General features: G+C 40.0%; 2 protein-coding genes across 3 annotated transcripts in view; one reads left to right on the forward strand and one right to left on the reverse strand.

Annotated features, from left to right (window-relative positions):
- Positions 1–1,678: 1,678 nt before the first annotated feature.
- On the forward strand, positions 1,679–8,482 carry F3 (coagulation factor III, tissue factor). The gene is made up of 6 exons (XM_065071111.1): positions 1,679–1,836; positions 2,999–3,113; positions 5,128–5,312; positions 5,700–5,881; positions 5,998–6,157; positions 7,326–8,482. The coding sequence occupies exons 1-6, from the start codon at positions 1,767–1,769 to the stop codon at positions 7,463–7,465; spliced, it is 852 nt and encodes a 283-aa protein (XP_064927183.1). The 5' UTR covers positions 1,679–1,766; the 3' UTR covers positions 7,466–8,482.
- An 8,757-nt stretch (positions 8,483–17,239) lies between these two features.
- ABCD3 (ATP binding cassette subfamily D member 3) overlaps positions 17,240–20,730 on the reverse strand; it is a 28,335-nt gene continuing 24,844 nt past the window's right edge. For both annotated transcript variants that reach the window (XM_065071108.1, XM_065071107.1), the window contains exon 23: positions 17,240–20,324. In XM_065071108.1, the coding sequence (XP_064927180.1) occupies positions 20,247–20,324 (78 nt within the window). In that variant the 3' untranslated portion in view covers positions 17,240–20,246. The remainder of the gene's footprint in view (positions 20,325–20,730) is intronic.

A 20,730-nucleotide genomic window follows, 5' to 3' on the forward strand; every position in this document is an offset into this window, starting at 1 on the left:
TGGTACATATATGACAAAAGGATCATGGCCTTAAATTCATTCCCTGCATTTTCTTGATCAGAGTGACAATTGGTGTATTAGTCTGTTAGCATTCTCATCATACTGTCCCACAATAGCCACAGGTTGTTTCGTAGACAAATCTGTAAGTCCAATCAAATGCAGTCATCCTGTAAAGTTGTCATAAATTCATCCCTCAAAGTTTCTAACTCCATTTTGGCTGTCATATTTATTGGATATTGTTTTCCCTTACCGGATTGAAGTCCTGTTTCAGATCTATCAGTGTAGTATTTGCTTTATCAAAAACATTGGCTGTTAATACTAGTGGAAATACAGCATTCAAAAGTTCCTTGAAGATTTCTCACTTGCACAAGCAGATCTGCACCATCCAAGCACCTTCTTGTAGGATATGCAACTAAACAGAATTCTCAGAAAACGTTATTTGAGCTTACAATTTACTTAACAAATCCTGACCCAAGAGAGGTATAGGACTTTTGGGCAAATACAAGAATTCATGTATTAAAACTTTGTTCCAAATCTGGCATTCCGTTTGTCTCAAAAAATGGCCTTTCTTTCGTTGTCTCTAGCATGGTGAATTTACTAAGAAGTCTCGTACAATTAATTACCATAGGATAAGTCCATCAACAAATTTTTGGTTTAATTGTCCAGTTTCATTAGAACTACGGGTCTGCTCAGGATGCCTTTAAACTTCACCCTCGGACTGCTCCATTCAGTATTACATCGCTGCAGTGGGGGGAGAGAGAACCCCCCTTTCACTTCTTTAAAAGCGGGCAGCCAGGTTTTTCCAGTTGTTTTTTTTTTTTTCTTTCTGTCACAAAGGCTCCAGGCTCGGATTCAAAAAACCTTCTGACAGAGACAGATTCCCTGTTACCTGTGCAAATGGCATACCTTTCCAAAGTAATCTTGTAGGAAAAGAGTTAACATGTCCCTGGTTTATGGGAGAGGTGAGGTACAAATCCCTGAACACTGAAAACTTATTTGCTGTCTAGTAAGACAGGTAAGCTTTTTCAGGGTTCACATATGTATGTGCATGGAGTGAGGGAATAGAGCTAGCTGAACAGTTGTGTGAAACATTTTGTGTGGTGAGGCAAGAACTGACATATTTAGCTCTTCAGAATTTACAGGATCTACCCAACATCACTTCCATGAGATCAGCTGCCCTTCAGAGAAGTCACTTCTGAGCCAGGGTGGTGCTAGCACCCCTTGCCCTTGACAGCCAGCCAAAAGTTTGCAGTGGATGAAGCTGGTTGTCAAGTGTTGGTCAGTTTCACCAATATTCCATCGGATGCCCAACAGAGGGGAAGGGAAGGGTGGTACAAGGTGTATGGGGACACGGAGAAGGCAGGGAGACGCAGACTGCGGGCATGTCCAGGTGTGCAGGCATGTCCAGGTGTGCTTGCACATCCAGGTGGGCCTGCAACTGGGGGCACGGTGCCAAGGCTGGAGTGGCTCGGAGGACATGCCACCACTTCTTACAGTGCCCCTCTCCTTACAGTAAAGCCCGTTTCCTTAAAGATCCCCTGCTCTGCTTGCTCAACCCTGGGAAGCCTGAGCGCTTCCGCCAGCCCCGCTCCCGTTCCCCATGACCCCGTCCGGGCCGGTCACCCAGCCTCTGCCGCTCCCACTGCCTTCCCGGCCGGGGAGTCCCCGCCTCTCCTCCCACGGATATAAAAGCCAGCGCCTCCCGCCCCGTCGGCAGCTCACCGCGTTCAGCCCCGTCGGCACCCCGTCGGCTTGCTCCCCCGAGGATGCTGCGCGCCGTGGCCGGAGGACGTGCCCTGCTGCTGAGCGCCCTGCTGTGCCGCCTGGCCGCCGCCGGTGGGTAACGGCGGGGGGCGGGCCGGGGGCCGCCGGCTGGGGCGGACGGGACAGACAGCGGGGTCTGTCCCTCTGACAGGAGAGCCGCCCCGCGGCAGCGGCTGTGGCGGGGGCAGCGGCTGTCGCGCGCGAGGCCGTTGGGGAGGGGGCAGCGCTGTGGCGCGGGCTGCGGCGGCCCCGGCTCCCGCCCGACTCCGCTTCAGCACCCGGCCGCGGAGCGCCGGGGGCCGCTTTCTTCCTTTGGGAATCCTTAATGCCCACGGCCTCGTCGGTGCTGGGGTGCAGGGGGGGGGCTCAGGGGTAGGTGGTTGCACGCAGCTGCTGAGCTACAGTAACAAGGAGCGATCTGCTGGATGTCTTTCCCTTGTCCCCTGTTGAGAGCTTGTCGGAAAGCCAGAAAAAGTGGTATTCAGAAAATAATGAGGATGTCGCCCAGTGCAACTCTGGATTGCCAGAGGTTACAGAGGTTGTGCGGGGTTTCCCGCTCCGGCTTCCTCCCGGGCAGTTCCCCGAAGCAGCTGCGGAGCCAGCTGGGCAGTGGGCTGCTGGTCACCACGGTGGTGGTCACTGGGCTGGTGGTCACCGCGGCCTCTCTCCCCTCCTGCTGCTGCACCGGCCTTGAGTTCATCCCGGGGTAGCCCCTCTCACATGTTCGCATGTGGGGCAACCACTGATTTTTAAATATTTTATGTTCCCAAGATAAATAAAAGGGGAAAATAGGAGCTAATGCCTTCTGCAGGAGATACAGCTAGGAATGATTTTGAACTACACCGCATTTATTTGGTGCTTGGACATTCTCATGAGTATCTTTAAGCTTTTGTAGCTGCTTCGGAGGCCTTGGAGGTCTCTTCCAACCAAAATGATTCTATGATTCTATGAAAAAAAGAGCAATCAGACAGAACTCCAAATAAGTTACCTCAGCAACCTCAGAGTTATAAATGGGAAAATAATTTTCTCCTTGTATTTCTCACTTCTGCCAGGTCGCATTCCTTTAGTAAGACAAGCATAAGCCCAGAGGGCAGGACTGAGAGCATTCTCCCCCACAAGACCTTTTTCAAGTAGCGATTAACAGCAACTGCTCCATTTAATGAAACTGACTGCAGGGAACCAGGAATTACACATAATATGGCTGATGGCACTCTTCTCTTTTCTATATTTAAAGGCAATCCGGAACTACCAACAGCAGTTAATATAACCTGGTCTTCAATCAATTTTAAAACCATACTACAATGGCAACCAAAACCATCGGGTTACTTCTACACAGTAGAAATACTCGGGTAAGTAGATAACACCAAGGTGTGCTCACTAATGGCAACTGAAAAAGATGCAAATACAGCGTATTCAAATATTTCTGAGACTGAATGTAACAGGCAAAGAGCCCGAACATGAGGTATAGGAAAATTGCCAACTCAGATATTAGTACTTGTTTGTATCAAACTATAAGAATATCTGATTCAGGCTTCTGGTTTTGCCCACTTTAGAAACAGAAAGTTGAGCTTTAGATCAGTATTTCAGTTCTGGAGTTCGGTGCAGGCCAACTGCACCGATAATCTAGGCCAAGATACTTTGAAGAAGTTGACAGTGAACCTGACATACCATGTATTAGATAGAACTTGACCTTTATATGTCTTTCAACGTGTCTGGACTGAGTCTTTTGTCTTTAGTCTTGGGAGGTGTCTGATAAATGAGTCTGCATTTTATTGTAATCGATGAATCACAGTAAATGAATGATTTGTCTTGCTGGGTAAAACTAAAAATTACCTTTGTTCGTCTACCTCTGTCAAGACTTTCTCTATCATCACGTTTTATGTGAGCTATCAAATACTGTGGACACAAGAAGTAGCCATGTGAAGTGTCTAACACCTCTTTCAATACTGCACAAAAACTTCCATGAAGTTCAGTAATAAATCTATGCTGTTCTTAGATCCCATATTAATACATAGAGCATTATTAAATATGCCCCAAAGGGAAACTGCATCATCAACTCTCCTACATATTAATGAAAATATGGTACTGTAGTCTCTTCTGTCTGTACAAGTAGCATAGAAATGAGGACTGTCTCATGACTAATGGATGAAATACCAGTGCAATGGCCTGATATGTTCTTTTATTCTTTTAATAAACACACACTAGCAGAATGGATTTTATTAATTTATTAATCTGGAGTTTCTTTCCAGCTATTTATGCTTGCAAAAAAAAAGTCTGTTTTCCTGGGATTCAGTATAGAATAAAGTACAGTAATGGTACGGAGACACTCCTTTAGACAAGTTGCTGTTACAGATGAAGTGTGCTTAAACGTTTGCTTTCTCATCTATGTACATTTACAGAATATGTCTGTTTGATCACAAAGATCAAATCTCTGTCCCTTTTCAAGACGTCTCCATAAGAAATCTGGTGAAGTGAGAAGGGAGTTCAGGCAACTTGTAAATAAAACTTGACCTACTTGGAGGAAAACTCATTTGTCAAATTCCAAATGGTCAGCACTCTTGCTCTTTCAGCTGAGATCACACAGGTTTTTTTCCTTAGTTCACCAGCAAAAACAGCAAAAAGAATTGAAGCAATAATATCTAATCTTCTTTTTCCTTACTAGGAAGTAAAATGAGGAATTAACATTTTTTTCCCCAGGTTTCATTATTGCTCAAGTAAATGGACCTGCTTTCCAGCATTTAAAAATCAAGAGAAATGCATGGGTCATGGGTTTTGCCAATATTTTTTAATTGTAATTCTACAATGAAAACTGCTACTACTGGCTGGATCTTAGTGTCATTTGCACTTGCACAAGTGCAAAAAAGAAGTTATATATATGAGGAGACATTGTTGTCACATTAAACAATTAATATTGGTGTCAACAGAGCTTGCTAGGACAGGTGACATTTCTTAAGTCAAGAGTTTTCAGATGCATGAGGGATAACACTTTCAAAGTGATTCACGCATCTTACTTTTTTAAACAAGTCTACTACAGAAAAATCCAAAATCAGAACTACTTGTTGTTTATATTCAGTTCATATAAAAGACTGACTTTTTAATTCATATATGTATCCAGTAACATATTTCTGTGTAATATGGGTCATATTTGATTTACTTGATTCTACTCTGAATTGTGATATACAGTTGTACAGGATAGTGGTCTTGAAAAGTTTTTTCTCTCCTTTTCAGCATAGTAGACTTGCAAAATTGTCCCACTGGATGAAGGAAACCTATACAGTTTGAGGGGGAAAAGTGTTTTTGACATATCTAAATATGTAAAAGTCTGGTTGGAAAGTGTTGACGCTTCTTTCTTGTTCTTTTCAGAAAGACATCTGACACAAAAAAAAAATGCATACGGACAGAAGAAACAGAGTGTGATGTTACTGATGTGCTCAAGAATGTAAAAGAGACCTATACAGCACACATACTCTCTGTAACGTCCTCGAGGATGGACAACTTTGAAGAACCACCTTATGCAGTCTCTGAAGAATTCACACCTTATAATCAGAGTAAGATTGCCAATTAAATCTTACAATAAACTTAATTTCAAGACTCTTTCCATTCACTTAAATAAGGTTTAGATTGGGCCTAAGATTTTTCCAGTAGGTTCTTATCATACTGATATCTGAGAATATGACATTCAGCCATAAACCTTTCCTGTTGTAGGGGAGTGTGTAAGATTTTAGCTACTGTTTGTTTCTCAATGCAGTGAGCAGATTATTTTATTAACATTGTGTACTGGATGAAGATATTTGCTAATAGTCCAGGATTTCATTGTATTACTTTGGTTCTCTAAACATGCAATAGATTTGAGGAGGAGAGTGAAGGGAGGAAGAAAAAAGAACATGTGTAGGAAAGATGATGTCAGTTTTTTAATTCTAAAAATGCTTGTTTAGCTGTCCTCGGAAAACCAGAGATACAGAATTACAGACAAAAAGGTTCGAAACTGAACGTGGTGTTCCAAGATCCACTTACACCGTATACATTTCCTAATGGAAGCTTTCAAAGCATTCGAGATATTTTCCAACATGACCTGGAATACAAACTCTACTACTGGAAAGATCAAAGTTCTGGAAAGGTAAGGTCTAACTCAACTTTTTACATATTCTGTAGCTGTATTATAACTACACAATTTCTATTAAGAGCTGAACTTCTGCAGACAACACTTTCTTGAAATATTTTTTTCCTTTACAGAAAGATGCAACAACAAAAAGCCATACATTTGAACTAAGCGTTGACAGTTCAAAGAACTATTGCTTCTATATACAGGGAATCATTCCCTCCCGCAGAGAAAACCGTAATGGTCAAGAAAGCGCAGTGCTTTGTACCAGCGTAGGAAGAAATATCTCAGATGGTAGGTATCTGGCAAAGTTTGTCATGTAGCCTTTAGCATTCAAACAAAAAAGACACTTCAGGTCTGATTGTATTTTTATACCTCTTTAAATTGTGATGCCTGTTACAGAATAAACTATTTACTGTGTAAGTGAGAGGACAGTCTGAACATGGAAACTCATGGGAAGAACTCACATTAAGCGAGAGTCCACCATCTCTTGCTGGTTGGAATTGGTTTTAGGATTTTGCTAAACTTTTTTGATTAGTTTTAAATTCTCTGAGTTGATGACTGGTCACTGAGGATTCAAATCTCATTGCTAGCCTTCACCTTCATTTTTTTTGTTTTCTAATTGTTTTCCTCAGATCCTTTGAGCAACAGGTCCTACAGTAAGTTCTTGAAGGACTAGGTCTAAAACATAGGAGTGCTGGAAACCTACATTGACTTGTAGTTTGAACTGAAGTTTGGTTATTATCTCAAAAACAGACGATGAGACTAAGCCTCTCTTCACTGTTATGTTACAAGGTCAGAGGCTGGCAGATTGACTTCTTTATTGGTAAATAAGTTAGTGAGCGGTCAGTGAATCAACCCATCTAATTCCAGACAAACAACCTGGATAACATTTTCTTCAATATAAATTCATCAATATTTATTAAATAATATCACATTGCTGTACCGTCTTTTTCTTCTCCACCAGATAAGAATATTTGCACTCCAGAAAAGCTCTTCTAAAATTGGCAGATTAACTCTCTCAAATTAACTTTCTTATCCAGATACATATTTTTGTTTATCACAATAGTCGAATTCTAGTAAATTACAACTTGAATACAAATATCTTCTCTTGGTGTTTTCAGCTTCTAACATAGAATACATTTCCACTTTGTTTCACAAAGTGGAATACAGTGGTAGGGGAGAGGTTTGACTTCTTCTTGTGGTGGTACCATGGTATTTTAGTCCACTAACTAAACTAAATTAAAACCTAGTGTGAAGCAGGTGAAATAAAGCTTTACTTTAGCTCAACAAAATCGCATTAAAATTAATTCAGTTCACACTGGGGTGGTCACTCCAGTTCTGTGATACTGTAAAATACAGAAAGCATTTAGTTCAGTGGAGTGAGTTCTAGGAGTTCGTAGCACTGTGACATTATGGCTTCAGAAAACTGAATCTTGGATTTCTTTTTCCTCCCCTACAGAATATGGAGCAGAAGTCTTTATCATCATAGCAGTGATAGCAATTGTGGTCATCACTCTTGCCATTGTCCTGCCAGTGATCCTGTGTAAACGCAAGAAAGCAAAAGCTGCAAGAGAAAAGGAACCACTGAATGGTGTCTAAGGAAAAAATATTGTGGACACTATGAAAAAAGAAAAAGACAAAAATCAGAAACTGGATGATTGGGTGGAGCCTTTTAGCCTCTCCAATACAGGAGTTTTGAAGCCCAAACGTTACATGGCTTCAACAATCTGTTAGTTACAGATGAAAAACCCAGATATCAAGAAGTCCCTGTGTCACTAGTGGCCAGAAGCTGGAAGAGCATTCTGGTGACCTGTTTACAGTAGCCTAACCCTGCTCATACACTCTTTCCAAGCTCCTTGTTTATCCTGTCTGAAACAGGATTCTGAACTAGATGGACCTTTGACTTGACCCGGTACAGCCACTCTGAACATACGGCCTTACTGAGCCAGACTTATGGTACTTGTGAGGGGAAAAAACACTACTTCTGAAAAACATGTGTCCTTTACCTAACTAAAAGGTACACCTGTCTGTTTCTATGAAACAAAACCTGTATTTACCTGAGTTTTAACATTATTAACTGGTGAAATCATCTGTTAGTTCAGATGTGAGGAAGACGCTACTATTATTTCTGCACTTCTTGGATAAAATTAGCTTGGTCCATTTATCTTTGGATATAGGTGAACAAACTGAAACTACTGTACTGGCGACTTTTAAGGAAATCTCTTGAAGTAGGTAGCTGCTATCCATTTGGAAAGCATATCCAGAATACACTACACCTAGAATTATACAGACAGAGTAGTTTGATGGTTCCAAGTAAGTGTTAGAAAAAACACTTTGCAGTTTTTGAGTCAATAGTAACTCACTTCATGCAAGCACTGAGTAGGCAGCAGTATTCACTGCATTTTGAACATTAATTTTAATTAAACAGTTGGTGAATGAGTATTTTATGTGGTATAGATTCAAATTGTCTTGGTGATGGGACCTGGAGGTACTTGCTGCTTTGGCTATTTTAATATTTATTTTATAAATGAGAATCTAATTTTTATACTGGTGATATCTGTATTTATAATGGTAATTTATACTTTTCTAGCAAAATAAAGGTGACTGGGAAAATAAGACTTTCTTTTCTTTTCCTTTTTTTTTTTTTTTTAATGAAGTACAGTATTCATTCCAGAACTAAATTAAAAATACATTTAAGAAATTTATCTTGCAACAGCAATGTGGGCAAACTGCCAGAAGTCTGACCAGCACTCTGCAAAATAGACTATCAGGACACCTATGCCTGTAAGGATAAAGATATGAGAAGCCACAGTTCATCAATGGATGAAAGGTTTTGGAGAGTCCCAAGTCACTTTTCAGCTGTCCGCACATGTGAGCGATTATTCAGTGTTTGCATTCACAGCTTCTCATTCTAATGGAAAGTATCACCGGTGTCTCTTGGATGTGTCACGCAGGGATCCCCACGGTGGTGCCCGTACCGCTTGTGGTACTAATGTTCATTCAAGATGCTATGGGGCCTGGCCCAGAGATGGGAACTGCTGCAACCAATGTTGGTATCAACTGCTGCTGCTAACAATGGTGGTAGGCACAAAAAAAACAAAAAACAACCCATTGAGAGAACAGAAAAAAAAGCATCTTGCATTTGGCACTAATTGGTTGCATCTCTAAACTTTATACAGATCTTAATATACTCATTGCATTTATAGGAAAGAATAACATTATATAAAATCAATATCCAAATCTACCAATTTTTACACAACTGTATTTTATGTTTTTCATTCCTACTGTGTTATAGATACCTTCCTTGTATGGATTAAGGTTCCTGTGAACATGTGAATCTGGTTTATGGGGGCTTTCTTTGTTCTTTAATTCTCCTTTTTACAGAGGGAAGAAAACAAACACCATCATCCTCTCAAAAAGACCCCTGTTTACTTAATATTGTGCAATAAATGCTGATGCATAAGCCTTATATGGAAGAGGAATCTTACAAAAGCAATCAAACAAGAGCTTGTGGGAGTAAACTTTAAAACATTCCAAGGCTGTCATCATCACTTCTCTTCCCTGTGGTGTTCTGCTTCCTCAGCTTCATTCAGTGCCAAGCTGAGAAAAGGGAAGAGCTCACAGGAGAAGAAAAGCCCGTAGGTTACATCAAAGCTTTTATTAAACTAGACCATACAGCTGATTGTCATGAGCTACACAGAATGATATTATAAATCATGCTTCATTACTTAAGAGATTTTTGGTTTGTGCTGAATATGAATGTTGTTTTTATTAAAATAAATAAATAAAGAATGCTCATATAAATGCAAACAAGTGTCTTAAACAACATAAGAATTATCCACTACTGCACAAGTTCTGGAAACCTGAAGTGCTTCTGTTCCCTAGCTGCAGTATGTTACTGTCCAACAATGCTGAGTAACCGGAGTCACGGGGCTCGCAGATCCTATTTCAAAGAGGTTTTTTTGCTGTTTGTGGAGAGAGTTGAGAGACAGGCTTTTTATTGCAAACTTCCGGAAGCATTATCCTTTGAGCCAGGGTACTGAGCCCACGCAAAATATTTTATGCAGGGATTCAGTTTTCTCAGAGTATCAGGGTGGGCAAAAGTTGTTGAATAAAGGGTACTGTCACTAGGAAGAAAGACTAGATCGTATCTACAACACATGTGGCCACTTCAGTACTGTACTGATTCAAGACAGAGCCAGCCACCCAGGGAATCGATGTGAGAGAGGGAAGGCTTTTCCTATGCACCTAAGCTCCCCAGCTTACCTTCCAAGCAGGTTTCTGTAAGCAAGTGTGTTCCTACTGATGCTCCCGATTCCATGTTCTACTTTGCTTCTTGTCATCTCTTGCAGAAGAAGGTATACGGCTATTTCATGTGGATATAACCACTTGTGCAGTTCCCTGATGCAGTACTTGTGCTCTCTCCTTATACAAATGAATAGGTAACACTGCCTACTGTAGCAAGGCACTTTCGTTTCATAGTACTGCTTTAAAACCGCATTCTTCTTCATATGAGTGAATAAAGGCTGGTATTGTTCTGTTACTATTCTGCCAGCCCTAAAAGCATTACAGACAGGAAAATTACTACCATTACTTAAAATGAACAACTGTACAGGACTTCACAAGTGCATATATGATAGATATGGCAGCAAGCAGCTTAGCTAATTTATTTCTAGCAGACTCAGCTTTCCACTGCGAGAATGCTGCTGCTGAGAGGCATGTAATGATAAGAATGTGATTATAAGCTTAACTTGGATCACTAGTTACGTGGCAACTCAGGACAAAGAGTTTCTGCATTAAGTAAGTGAAAATAAACAGCTGTGACAGATCACCTTCTCGGTTTAGTTTTGTAATGCTGATGATTTTGCAGGTTAGTAGTGATTGCTACACAGTTTCAGAACCTTGTAACACACAGGAGTGGGCTTTTGACAGCACCAGACCCAAGAGTCAACAGAGTAGTCTTCTAATTACACAGTATCGATCCACATGGATCGATCCAGGCTTCCCATAGCCTGTGTGTCACTGGGGAACAGAGAACACTTGGTGTTAATGTTTGAGGAAGACAAGAAAAACAAAAAAGAACACCTGCTAGACAGGCCAGAAGCAGGAACCAGCCAGCTGAAAATCTTTCCACAAACATTAGGTGTGGCATTACCCACCATGACCAGTGCTCTCTCACGCAGTCCGCCCATTCCCTTGACAAAGAGAAGCTGTCACAGAAAGCTGCCCTTTCCTTGTGTGCTGGTGTGTCTCCTCCAGCGCTCTATAGCAGGACACTTACAAAAGTTCTGGCCTAATTACCAGGACAGATGTGCTGTGAAACTCCTCTTCCTTCCGCCTTACAATGAGAAGTCTTCCTGCCAGTGAGATCCTTCTGCTGCTTCTGGCGGCATTCGGCCCGTACAGCCCGTTTCTGTACCTCCCACAAGGTCCCTGCAAGAACCTCTTTTCTTGTAATTCCTCAGTTTCTAACTGTAGCTCAGTTAAGCAAGTTCATACAAAGATGTGCCTTGGGGACTATTTCTTCCAGTAAAACCTGCCAGCACCTGGGAATAATGACACAGCCGTGTTCACTGTCTCCAGAGCTTTTACAGTCAGTTCCTGTCTCACATATCCAATTCCAGAAATTGTGCCTGTTTCTCATCTTGTCAAAGTTTGTGCCCTGTTAGTGACATGCTTCAGTGATTTGCTCCTGCAAGAAGCTCACAACATTCTGCTCCTTCCTATTTTTACTGTCTACAGCTTCCCTAGGTCACTGTAACTGGATCAATAACTCCCAGAGCATTTGCTAGCACTGCTCTGAGTGCCTTTCTCTGTGCACTTAATTACCTTTAAATATCAATGTTTTAGTGGCTTCTTTAATTAGCCATGAAGTTGTTAATCTGAACTCAAAGAATATTCACAGTTCCAGATCTCAGCTATCCTCACTGATGTGTTTTCTTCCATTTTTATTTTCAAATTTTCTACCTTATTAGTTCAAGAAATATTTAAACAGCTAAGTACTCAGACATGGATATATTCACAAAACTATTTCATCAAAAGAGGTTAAATCAAAAACCTCCTTCCTCTGAATAGATATTTTCCCAATGAGATCACATGATAGTTTTTTAATTAGTTCTTCAGTAATCACATAACTCAATTAAAAATCTAGTGTAGTGAAGGAGCTGGAATGACAAGTTAGATTTTAAAAATACTCATTATTCCAGACGAAAAAATGGTGTTTGTGTGGGTGTGGGTTTTTTTTGGTTTATTTGTTTTAAAAGAGTACATCCCAGGTTTTCCCTCTGCTGCCTTCATACTTTACCATCTGTTTACACCAAATACATACATCTCCACAGAGATGATAACCGCATTTCCCATCTTTCCATTTTATTCATAACATGATGATGTGCTTCCAGAAAGCACAAAGGGTGCAAACATACCATGGCTTGTCGCTGCTGCAGCTATTGTTAGAGTAGCAGAGCCACAACCAGACCTGCTCCTCCTTTGCTCTTGGCGCTGCCGTTCGGAGCGGGAGTGCTGCAGACACAACCTGCACTCGGTGAGCCGCCTCTCCATCAATTCTGCAGCTGCGCATCTGGCGTTAGGTTTCTTGCGACTACAAAAGGTGACCCCAAGCGGCAAAGCAAGGCATAAGCAGTATGTTAACAATTCAAATTTTCCTAAATGGCTAGTACACAGATATGCAGTTTGAATCCTCATTTCACTACTGGGGATCTTGGGTTATAACAAACCTTGTCTTGTCCTGTTTTAAAGCACCGCTGGAAACAAGGCACAGTTAACAATCCAGCTGGCAGCAACAAGTACTTATTTACCTATTGTTTGCATTATAGTATTAAAGCCCACACAAAACCATACTTCCTTCTCCTGACAAAGTTCTCTTTTAGTCTCAGAAAACTCAGGAGTAGCTCAGAATTAGGAGTTTTTCACATTGAACGTTAAGCTTCTTACCAGATTTTCTTTCCTTGGTATGCTTCAAACAGAAAACAGATTCTTCTTGCTGCCCTTTTAACTCTTAGAAAACAGCCTGAGAACCCCCGAGAAGGGACTGAAGCCTTCTAGGAGCACTAGAAAATGTGTTACAACTGCACACAGCATAAACTGAGCTGTAAAAAGCCAAGTTATGTTGAAGTACAAGCTATGTTTGGAACTGTGATAACTTGCTGTCAGCTGCAGGGAAAAGAAAGGCACGAGTAGGAATAGCTGGAATGCAGCTGTGTTTGTAACGGGCTATTTTGGGCTTTACGTGCTTTGAGTTCTGAGCTTGTCTCAAAAAAGCAACCCAAAAAAAAAGGCATTTGAGGGAATGACCTTCCACTCTAGAGGCACAGACACAAGAATTTGAAACAGGTCACAGGTGAGGGTCCCATGACTCTCAGGCAGGTCACTATACTACACAACAACATCAGGGACAATAAAATACATGAGACATGCACGAACTACTACCATCTGTCAGCCCCGCCTATTCGAGTCCCTTCTATCCCACTGGCATAATGCACCCCAGTGCCTCAGGGGAAGTTTACCAAGGTAACACAAGAAGAATGATTTTCCTGAATACTGAAGCACTAATCTCACACAGCCTTTTCAAAATTCTCTACTTAGTACTACTATAAATACACCTATTCTAATTTAAAAGAAAGGAAAAAAAAGAAAAAACTATTTTAAATTGTTTGTTATCTAGTTAGTATTTGTGGGTTAACAAAAGACAACAATGCCAATGTGTAGATTTGACCTTGGCCCTTAGTTCCTTACTAAGTTCCAAAAAAATTTGCTAATGGTTCCTGGCTTTCCAGACAAGTTCTGTTGCAATACTTTAGATTGCACCCGAGTTTTAAGAAGCCTCCAGCACACACTTTCTTTTTAACCGTTATTTTCCCAAATACATTAGCTTGTCAGGCCTTCTATAGTACTTCTACTATATCTCAGTCTTCTACTAAGTCTGTCACATCCGCAGCTTCTGACACAGCTCTGTTTTTAACTCTGTTGCTTTTGTGCCAATACATTTCCACACTAGAATACCACAATAAAGTAAATAAAGGCTACTTTATTTTGAAGAGCATCTTCACACTACTTACCTTGCTATGATTCACAACAATTAAAATCAGTCGAATGGGGTTTAGTACCTGCTTGCACCAAACTATTCAGTCTAAGGAAATGAAGGGTATATTTGGCTACACAGAAGAATGTCTCTTCAATTATATATGTGGAGTATATTTTCCAGAGCAGTATTCTCCATATTTTCTATAATCAAGTTTAAAAAATTAGCTGTGATATGTGCTGAACTCTGAGGTTATTTTAATGCAAAAAATTTGCTCAGTCATGTAGGTGGAGTTCCCTATTTCTACCCAAGTAAACCAATCTGAGCACTCTTAGTTTTGTCCAGACAGCATTGACCTCATTTTTCCAGTTGTGTTCTATTTTGGTGCAGCATCATCTGTGGATGCCACTTGTTTCCCAGAATGAGGGATGGGTGGGGAATAAGGATGGTGGTTTGTGGACAAGCAAAGCGGTGAACAGGGCTCGGCCCTACAGCACAAGCGCTCCCTTTGCCAGTAAAAGCCATTGTATTGAATCTTTATGGTTTAGACTTCCGAAAGGTGACCAAGAGTGAGGTTTCTAAACAGTGTGAGAGAGATTGTGATTGTTAAGCCTGGTTTGTGGAAGATAACACTTCACAGAAGTGGAGTGTCCAAGTTCCTTTCTCTATTTTAAAATGCCAGTTGGATGATTATTCTTGCACTGTTGCATTCCCTGCAGGATCACTGGCAAAATGTCTTGAGTTTCCAAAGTCAATCCCCACAGAATTTCACCAGATGTTCAGGCATATTATTTCTATTTAAACCCTGTATGTCATGTTTTTCAAATTATTCCCTTAAGACAGCTTCTGTCTGTGAAGTTCCAGGCTGCCTGTCATCTGGCTCCGCTTTTGCATATAAGGAAAGAGAACGATGCAGAAGTTCAAAGGTGGCTGAGCAACTTCGAAAATAACATGTTTCAAAAGTTTTTATGTTAAAAGACAAATTGCTTTCTTGCTAATCAAGCTTAGCTATATTCTGTTTCAAGATGAAACCAGTTTCATGTTATGTTTGAATGCGCGTGGCAGGATGAGTTTCATCAGAACATACAAACAAACATATTACAGGAATCTGTAACGTGTACTGCAATTCTAAACTTCAGGTCAAGTTTAAGGCATTGTTAATAAAAATCAGACTGTATCCAGCACACTAGCAAGAGCCTGGAACCACAACATGTGAAGGGAAAAACACTCAACCTCCTCCTAAAACAGCTGCACATCACTGATTCATAAAACCAAGAAACCTCATTCTATGCTCATGGAAAGGACAGCAGCTTTATAAACAGAAATTGGCACTTGCACACTGTTGATCTTCTCCTTGACAGACAAAAGTTGTGGTTTATTTTTTTCTATAAAACCAAGGTAACTTTGTCTCCCTACTATTTTTCACAGTTGGATTTCAGGAAATCATTATCAGGGACATTTTTACGTCATCTCAAAGTAAGTATGACAATTATATAGACATTTTAATAATCGATTTTTAACTCCTATGTTGATGATAGGACATCTTGATGTTTTTTTCACATTTCTAGACCACTTCAAAAGATTAGGTGATGCGCTGGTACATGCTGAGTCTGCAAAGAGCTGAATCCTGTGGAAGAATCACTGAATTAGTTCTTTCTCTCCAGTCCTAATCCATGGGATTTTTCTTCTTTATAGATTTACGAAACATGCAGACTGAATTCCCTATTTTGCAGAAGCACAATAAGTCATTTATATTGTCAATACTAGATGTGATTTACTTTAAAAGCCTGTCAAATAAGTGTCATGGTAGCATTGTATGCTGCTTTGTTTCTCACTAGTCATCTTCTCCAGTACACAGCACAGAGCTAACAAAGTGGCAGTACATCCAGAATTTTCTTACAGCACAAGTCACTTTCAAATGGTGCTAAAGTAATCTTCTATTTGGGCTGTCCAGCTGCTCATGTCTACCGTGGATAGATTGGGGTAGTGGCTCCACTTCGTTCGGGCAAGATCCCCCCGCAACACACGTACTGCCCAGGATGTAGCTTAAGATGCCAATTTTTCCCAGAAGAATTACAAGGCTTAGAGGCAAGTTGGATTTTTGTGAGCGTCTCCTGCTGTGTTTTTTTGATAAGAACAATACAGCCACTATGCAGTGAAGCATGTTTTGCACTGGGGATGGAAGGGGACAAGGTTCGGAGTGATGTTCTGTTCCCCTTGCACCTTATCCCAGACCCATGCTAGTGCTGTAGAAAGCACCATCACCTCCCCGCAAGAAATAGTCTTCATATCAAGAAGACTTAATGTTTTCTGAGAGGGGGCAGCTGTCTGGAGCTTCATTAAACCTTCAGAAATACTAGGCCAAGGCTACCGGACATCCTCAGAAGATGATGGATTGATCCTTGAAAAGGAGTTTGAATCTGCTGCTCCGTGGTTTTAGTTCTACTCTTTCAGGAACTGATGTTTTTTCCTCTACGTAAGCAAGGACTGAAGTGTTGAGGCACACAAACCAAGCACTTGGAATGAAATGGGCAGCTGAGAGCCCAGAGCTGAACAAGTAACAGACTTCACACCACTCTAAATATTAAATTTAGGTATTAAACATCACATTCACACAGAACTTCATTTCTTTTTCTCTCTAGCTCACCAGCTAAGAAGAATGACAACTATGTTTTTAGCCTGCATCCATGGTTGAGGAACTTCCTTTCAAAGGGAGCTCTACCCTTTAAGAATGCTACACAATACACTTGTTGCACAACTCATCTCAGCTAAGAGAAGGAAAAATTAGTACTAATTAGCACTAGAAAACCCTGATCACAAGAGAAGACCCTTGAAATCAGTTCATTTAAGCATAACCTAACCACATTAAAAACAGAAATACAATAAAGGTGGAGACTGATTATCCCATTTTCCTCAAGGCACAAAGATTAAGGAGCACTCAAAATAATTTCCACATTTAGTACTGATATTGTGCTAACCTTATTCAGGTCCGCACCCTTCTAAAATCAATAACTTGGAAGGTAAAAGAGGTGGCCAGCGGACAAAGGAGAGAGAGGAGAGGTCGGAATCAGTGCAGGCTTAGAACAGATTAATGCACGTACAATCCAATTGTTCTAAGTACATACCTTCAAGCATTCAGCTCATGTTTTCTGTTAAGCCTACAACTGGATGGCATCATCTGGCTGATTCCAGGGCGAATTTCAGACAGTGTTATGGGCTATATAAGCTGAACACAAGCCAACTGGCTCGTTAAGTAACTTGAGATTTGTTGAGTACATTCACCGTGTTGTTACAAAATTCCTAATCACATCATCAAGAAACATAAAAAGCCTACATACATTTTATCTTTAGATTTATTATTATTTCAGAGGCACTTAATGTCTTACATTTATTTAGCGCCATTTCCCCCTCCAAAACACTTTACAGTATTTGCATACAGGAATGTTTCCCACCACTGTTGAAATGCAGTCATCTGACTATTACCAGTACCATCTTCAAAGCACCAACAGTTTGAGACTGAAAATATTCATCAGTACTTTGTCTTACTAAGATAGTTCAGAATTCCAATTTGCAAATTTCCAGCTTATGGTATTAAGAAGAACTAACAGCTAAAATACAGTATCACAGTGCAATTCTGCAACAGACCTGAGACTTGGATCATCTTCATTAGATTGTTTACAATCTTTCATTAGACCAAGTCTATCTCAAAATACTTTAATGTAAGGCCTTTTAAGAATAAAATTCTAAGCCATCATTCTATTTAATGCTTTCTTTATAAGCTTCTCTTACAAGCACAGAAGAATATTTTTCTTTCCTTCCAGTCTATTTAGAAACACTACGTCCTGGCCCCAAGGTAATACTAGCATCCTCAGTTTCAAAGAACTTCATGGCATCTAAAGGCAAAGCTATTCCTCCTTGGTTATGCAGTTGGATTTTTTTGTTTTGTTTTAGTTTTTAAAATAAATCTGTGATTACACAAAAATCTGTTATTAACCAAGTCAATTGTGAAGTACCTTGGGATTGGCTGCCAGGTTGCTATATAAGTGTCAGCTTGTTTTGTTTGTTAGTGTTAAAAATACATTAAAGTATCCCAAGTTCACTATCCCACTGCAAAGCCTGCCCTAGTCACAAGGATAACAGCAACTTTCTCATTTTAGAGATATTTTTTTTTGCCTTTCTATAAGGCTACTAAAACATCCCTTCCAAGAGAAGAAGTTGCCTTTGTGCTGAGAACTTTCACAAAAGAAAAGAAATAGCTGTCTGGCACACCTATTTTCACGGTTACAATTAAAAAAAGACGACCACCTCACATACAGCATGCTGCTACATGCTATGTTATGGCTGATGTGAGAATCAATGAACAGAAAAACAATTAGTGAGATGAGATGAGATGAGATATCTATTTGCCTTCTTGTGGACCAAGCACAAAACCTTATTCTGGTACTTTATTCTCTTGAATATGGAACACTTCAGAGAGGCTTTTTTGATTTTCATTGCTGCATTATACTGTGCATCTCCTGTGGCCACAAGATTCTTACTCCAGGAGAGCTGTTTGCATTTGAGTACTACGAAAAAACAGTAGTACTGACAGGTATGGGCAAGAACTATGATTAAAGGAAAAATAACAACAGGTAGCAATTTCAATGTGAACGATGATAACTAATCAAATTGGGTAAGAATTAACAGACAGTGGTGCATTTAAGTACCTATTCGTTTTAGAAAAAGTTGGCTTTGTATTTAATCTAAACACTTAACAAAGATGCACAGAGAACAGATTTATTGCATATTTTATGCATGCCTTCATGTAGTGCATTCCTACATTAAATTTTATATGGAACACTAAAAATCTACTAGACCTTCACTGTATAACAGGTATTGTAAATTTTTGTTTTAAAGCCTAAACAGTGATTGTTTAACACTTTCCTATTCTCTGATCACAAAAATCATCTTGCTGCATTTATGTCAAATTCATATGGCAATCACAGTAATCATCTGTATGAAAAAAATGGCTACAGTAAATGATTTTAAAAGCTTTGTTTCTTCAAAGGGATTTGGCAGCTGGACCAAGAAAACGAACAGGGCCCAGAGATCCTTAGACAACAACAAGAATCACTGGTGAATAATTTGTATCAGAAATCAAGAAATCTCATGACAAACAAGAGAATAAATGTGAACGATGAAAGCATAATTTCATCTTTCGCAGCCCAGAAGTCCAAGCAGGAATTACCATTATCACTTACTTTTAAGCTCAGATCTGAAGGGCAGCTAAAACTGCAAGGAGATCTCAGTTTTTGAAGAGGGAGAAAAGGAAGAACTTGGAAAAAGCAACTGCTGTATTACAGGACTGAACACACAGAGGACAGACAACAGTCTGCTGTGTCACAGATGAACATTTTTGAGTCCATTCTAACCCCTCCTGATTTCCAGAGGAGAACGACTGGACCCATATTCTTTTCTCTGTTTCTACTGTGGGAGCCATTCGTTTCCTCAGAACTGAAAACACACACAGACTGTTTGACACATGGAACAAAACTTTGTTTTTTCTCCAGTCCTTTCCTCCCTCAGCCTCCTCTGGACTCTTCATTACCAAAGTATTTCTCTGACAGAAAAAGGACAGCTGGAGTGGGGGGATGGATGAAGCTCTTGCTAAATTGGTAGAGAATAGGATTGCTGAGCAGAAGAGAAAATTGTATGGACGGACAGATGTTAAAAATAATCTGAAAGCCAGCAAAGACCAAGCTTAATTTTTTAAGCAGAAGGAACTACTTCTGTCTTTTAGGTTCAGTCCATCCTTTATCAGCGAGGGTGTATTTGCTAAATGACAAGGGTTGGTCAAGGAAAAGGCTCTTTCATTTAACAGGGCACAGATCTGAAGGTGGGGGAATGTCCTGCACCGTGTGAGATAACTCAGAAATATGCATAGAACAGAGCAAAAATCCAAGACTGCTTTGCAGGAAGAAGAGAGGTAGCAACCCTAATTTTAACAGGGCTTTTCACTGAAGGGAAAGAAGGTCTACAAAAGTCAAATCAACTGATTTCAAATGGTTTGCATCCCAGGATGAATCGGGTTACACTGATTTAAGCCCAATTTAATTTAGGCAGGTTTTTAAACCACAAGAATAAGGACATTCTTAGTACATATCAATAATTAAACCAACATATACACAATTATCAATATCCTACATAAAAGTAAATGCTTAACAGTTTGTTTTGGGTTATCCTAGTTAATTTGTTTAAAAAACAAGCTGAGTAGTTTTATTGTACAATGTCTGTGATTCTACGCATTTTCTGTAATCACCAGTATCTGTGGCAGTTCATCTCTGCAGCAGTTCAGTTCATGAGTTAAGATCCAAATTCAACTGTGTCTTCCGTTATTTTCTTGAACTCGTAGTTCCCTCTGCCGTCCATATGCAAGTAAAACTGAAATAAAAGAACATACATTATCAGTCACCTTAAAATTACCAGGTCTATACATTCCTAAATAAGTTATATTCTGAAGTAGTTCTTATGCAAAATCTTAAGCTCAGCTAGCTGGGGGGTAAGCTTCTCCCACATCATGTTTCATTAAATTCAACTGCCTCTGGCAAAAAAAGGTAAACTGTTTTTGTTCATATCATCCATCAGTCTGCTAATGGGCACACCTTGATTTAACACTCCTGTCTTGGGTTTTGTGACAATATACGTAAGGCACACGTTCATCCCTGTGTATTATTCAGTATTTTTCCCACACATACAGTCTGCCTGCATGAAAAGTAATTACGACAGTAAAAACTTAGTTTGGAAAAAAAGAAGTCCACATATTCAAGATGAACTTTTTTAATGCATA

This window comes from Columba livia, chromosome 8 (assembly GCF_036013475.1).
Source record: "Columba livia isolate bColLiv1 breed racing homer chromosome 8, bColLiv1.pat.W.v2, whole genome shotgun sequence".
Classification (NCBI taxonomy): domain Eukaryota; kingdom Metazoa; phylum Chordata; class Aves; order Columbiformes; family Columbidae; genus Columba; species Columba livia.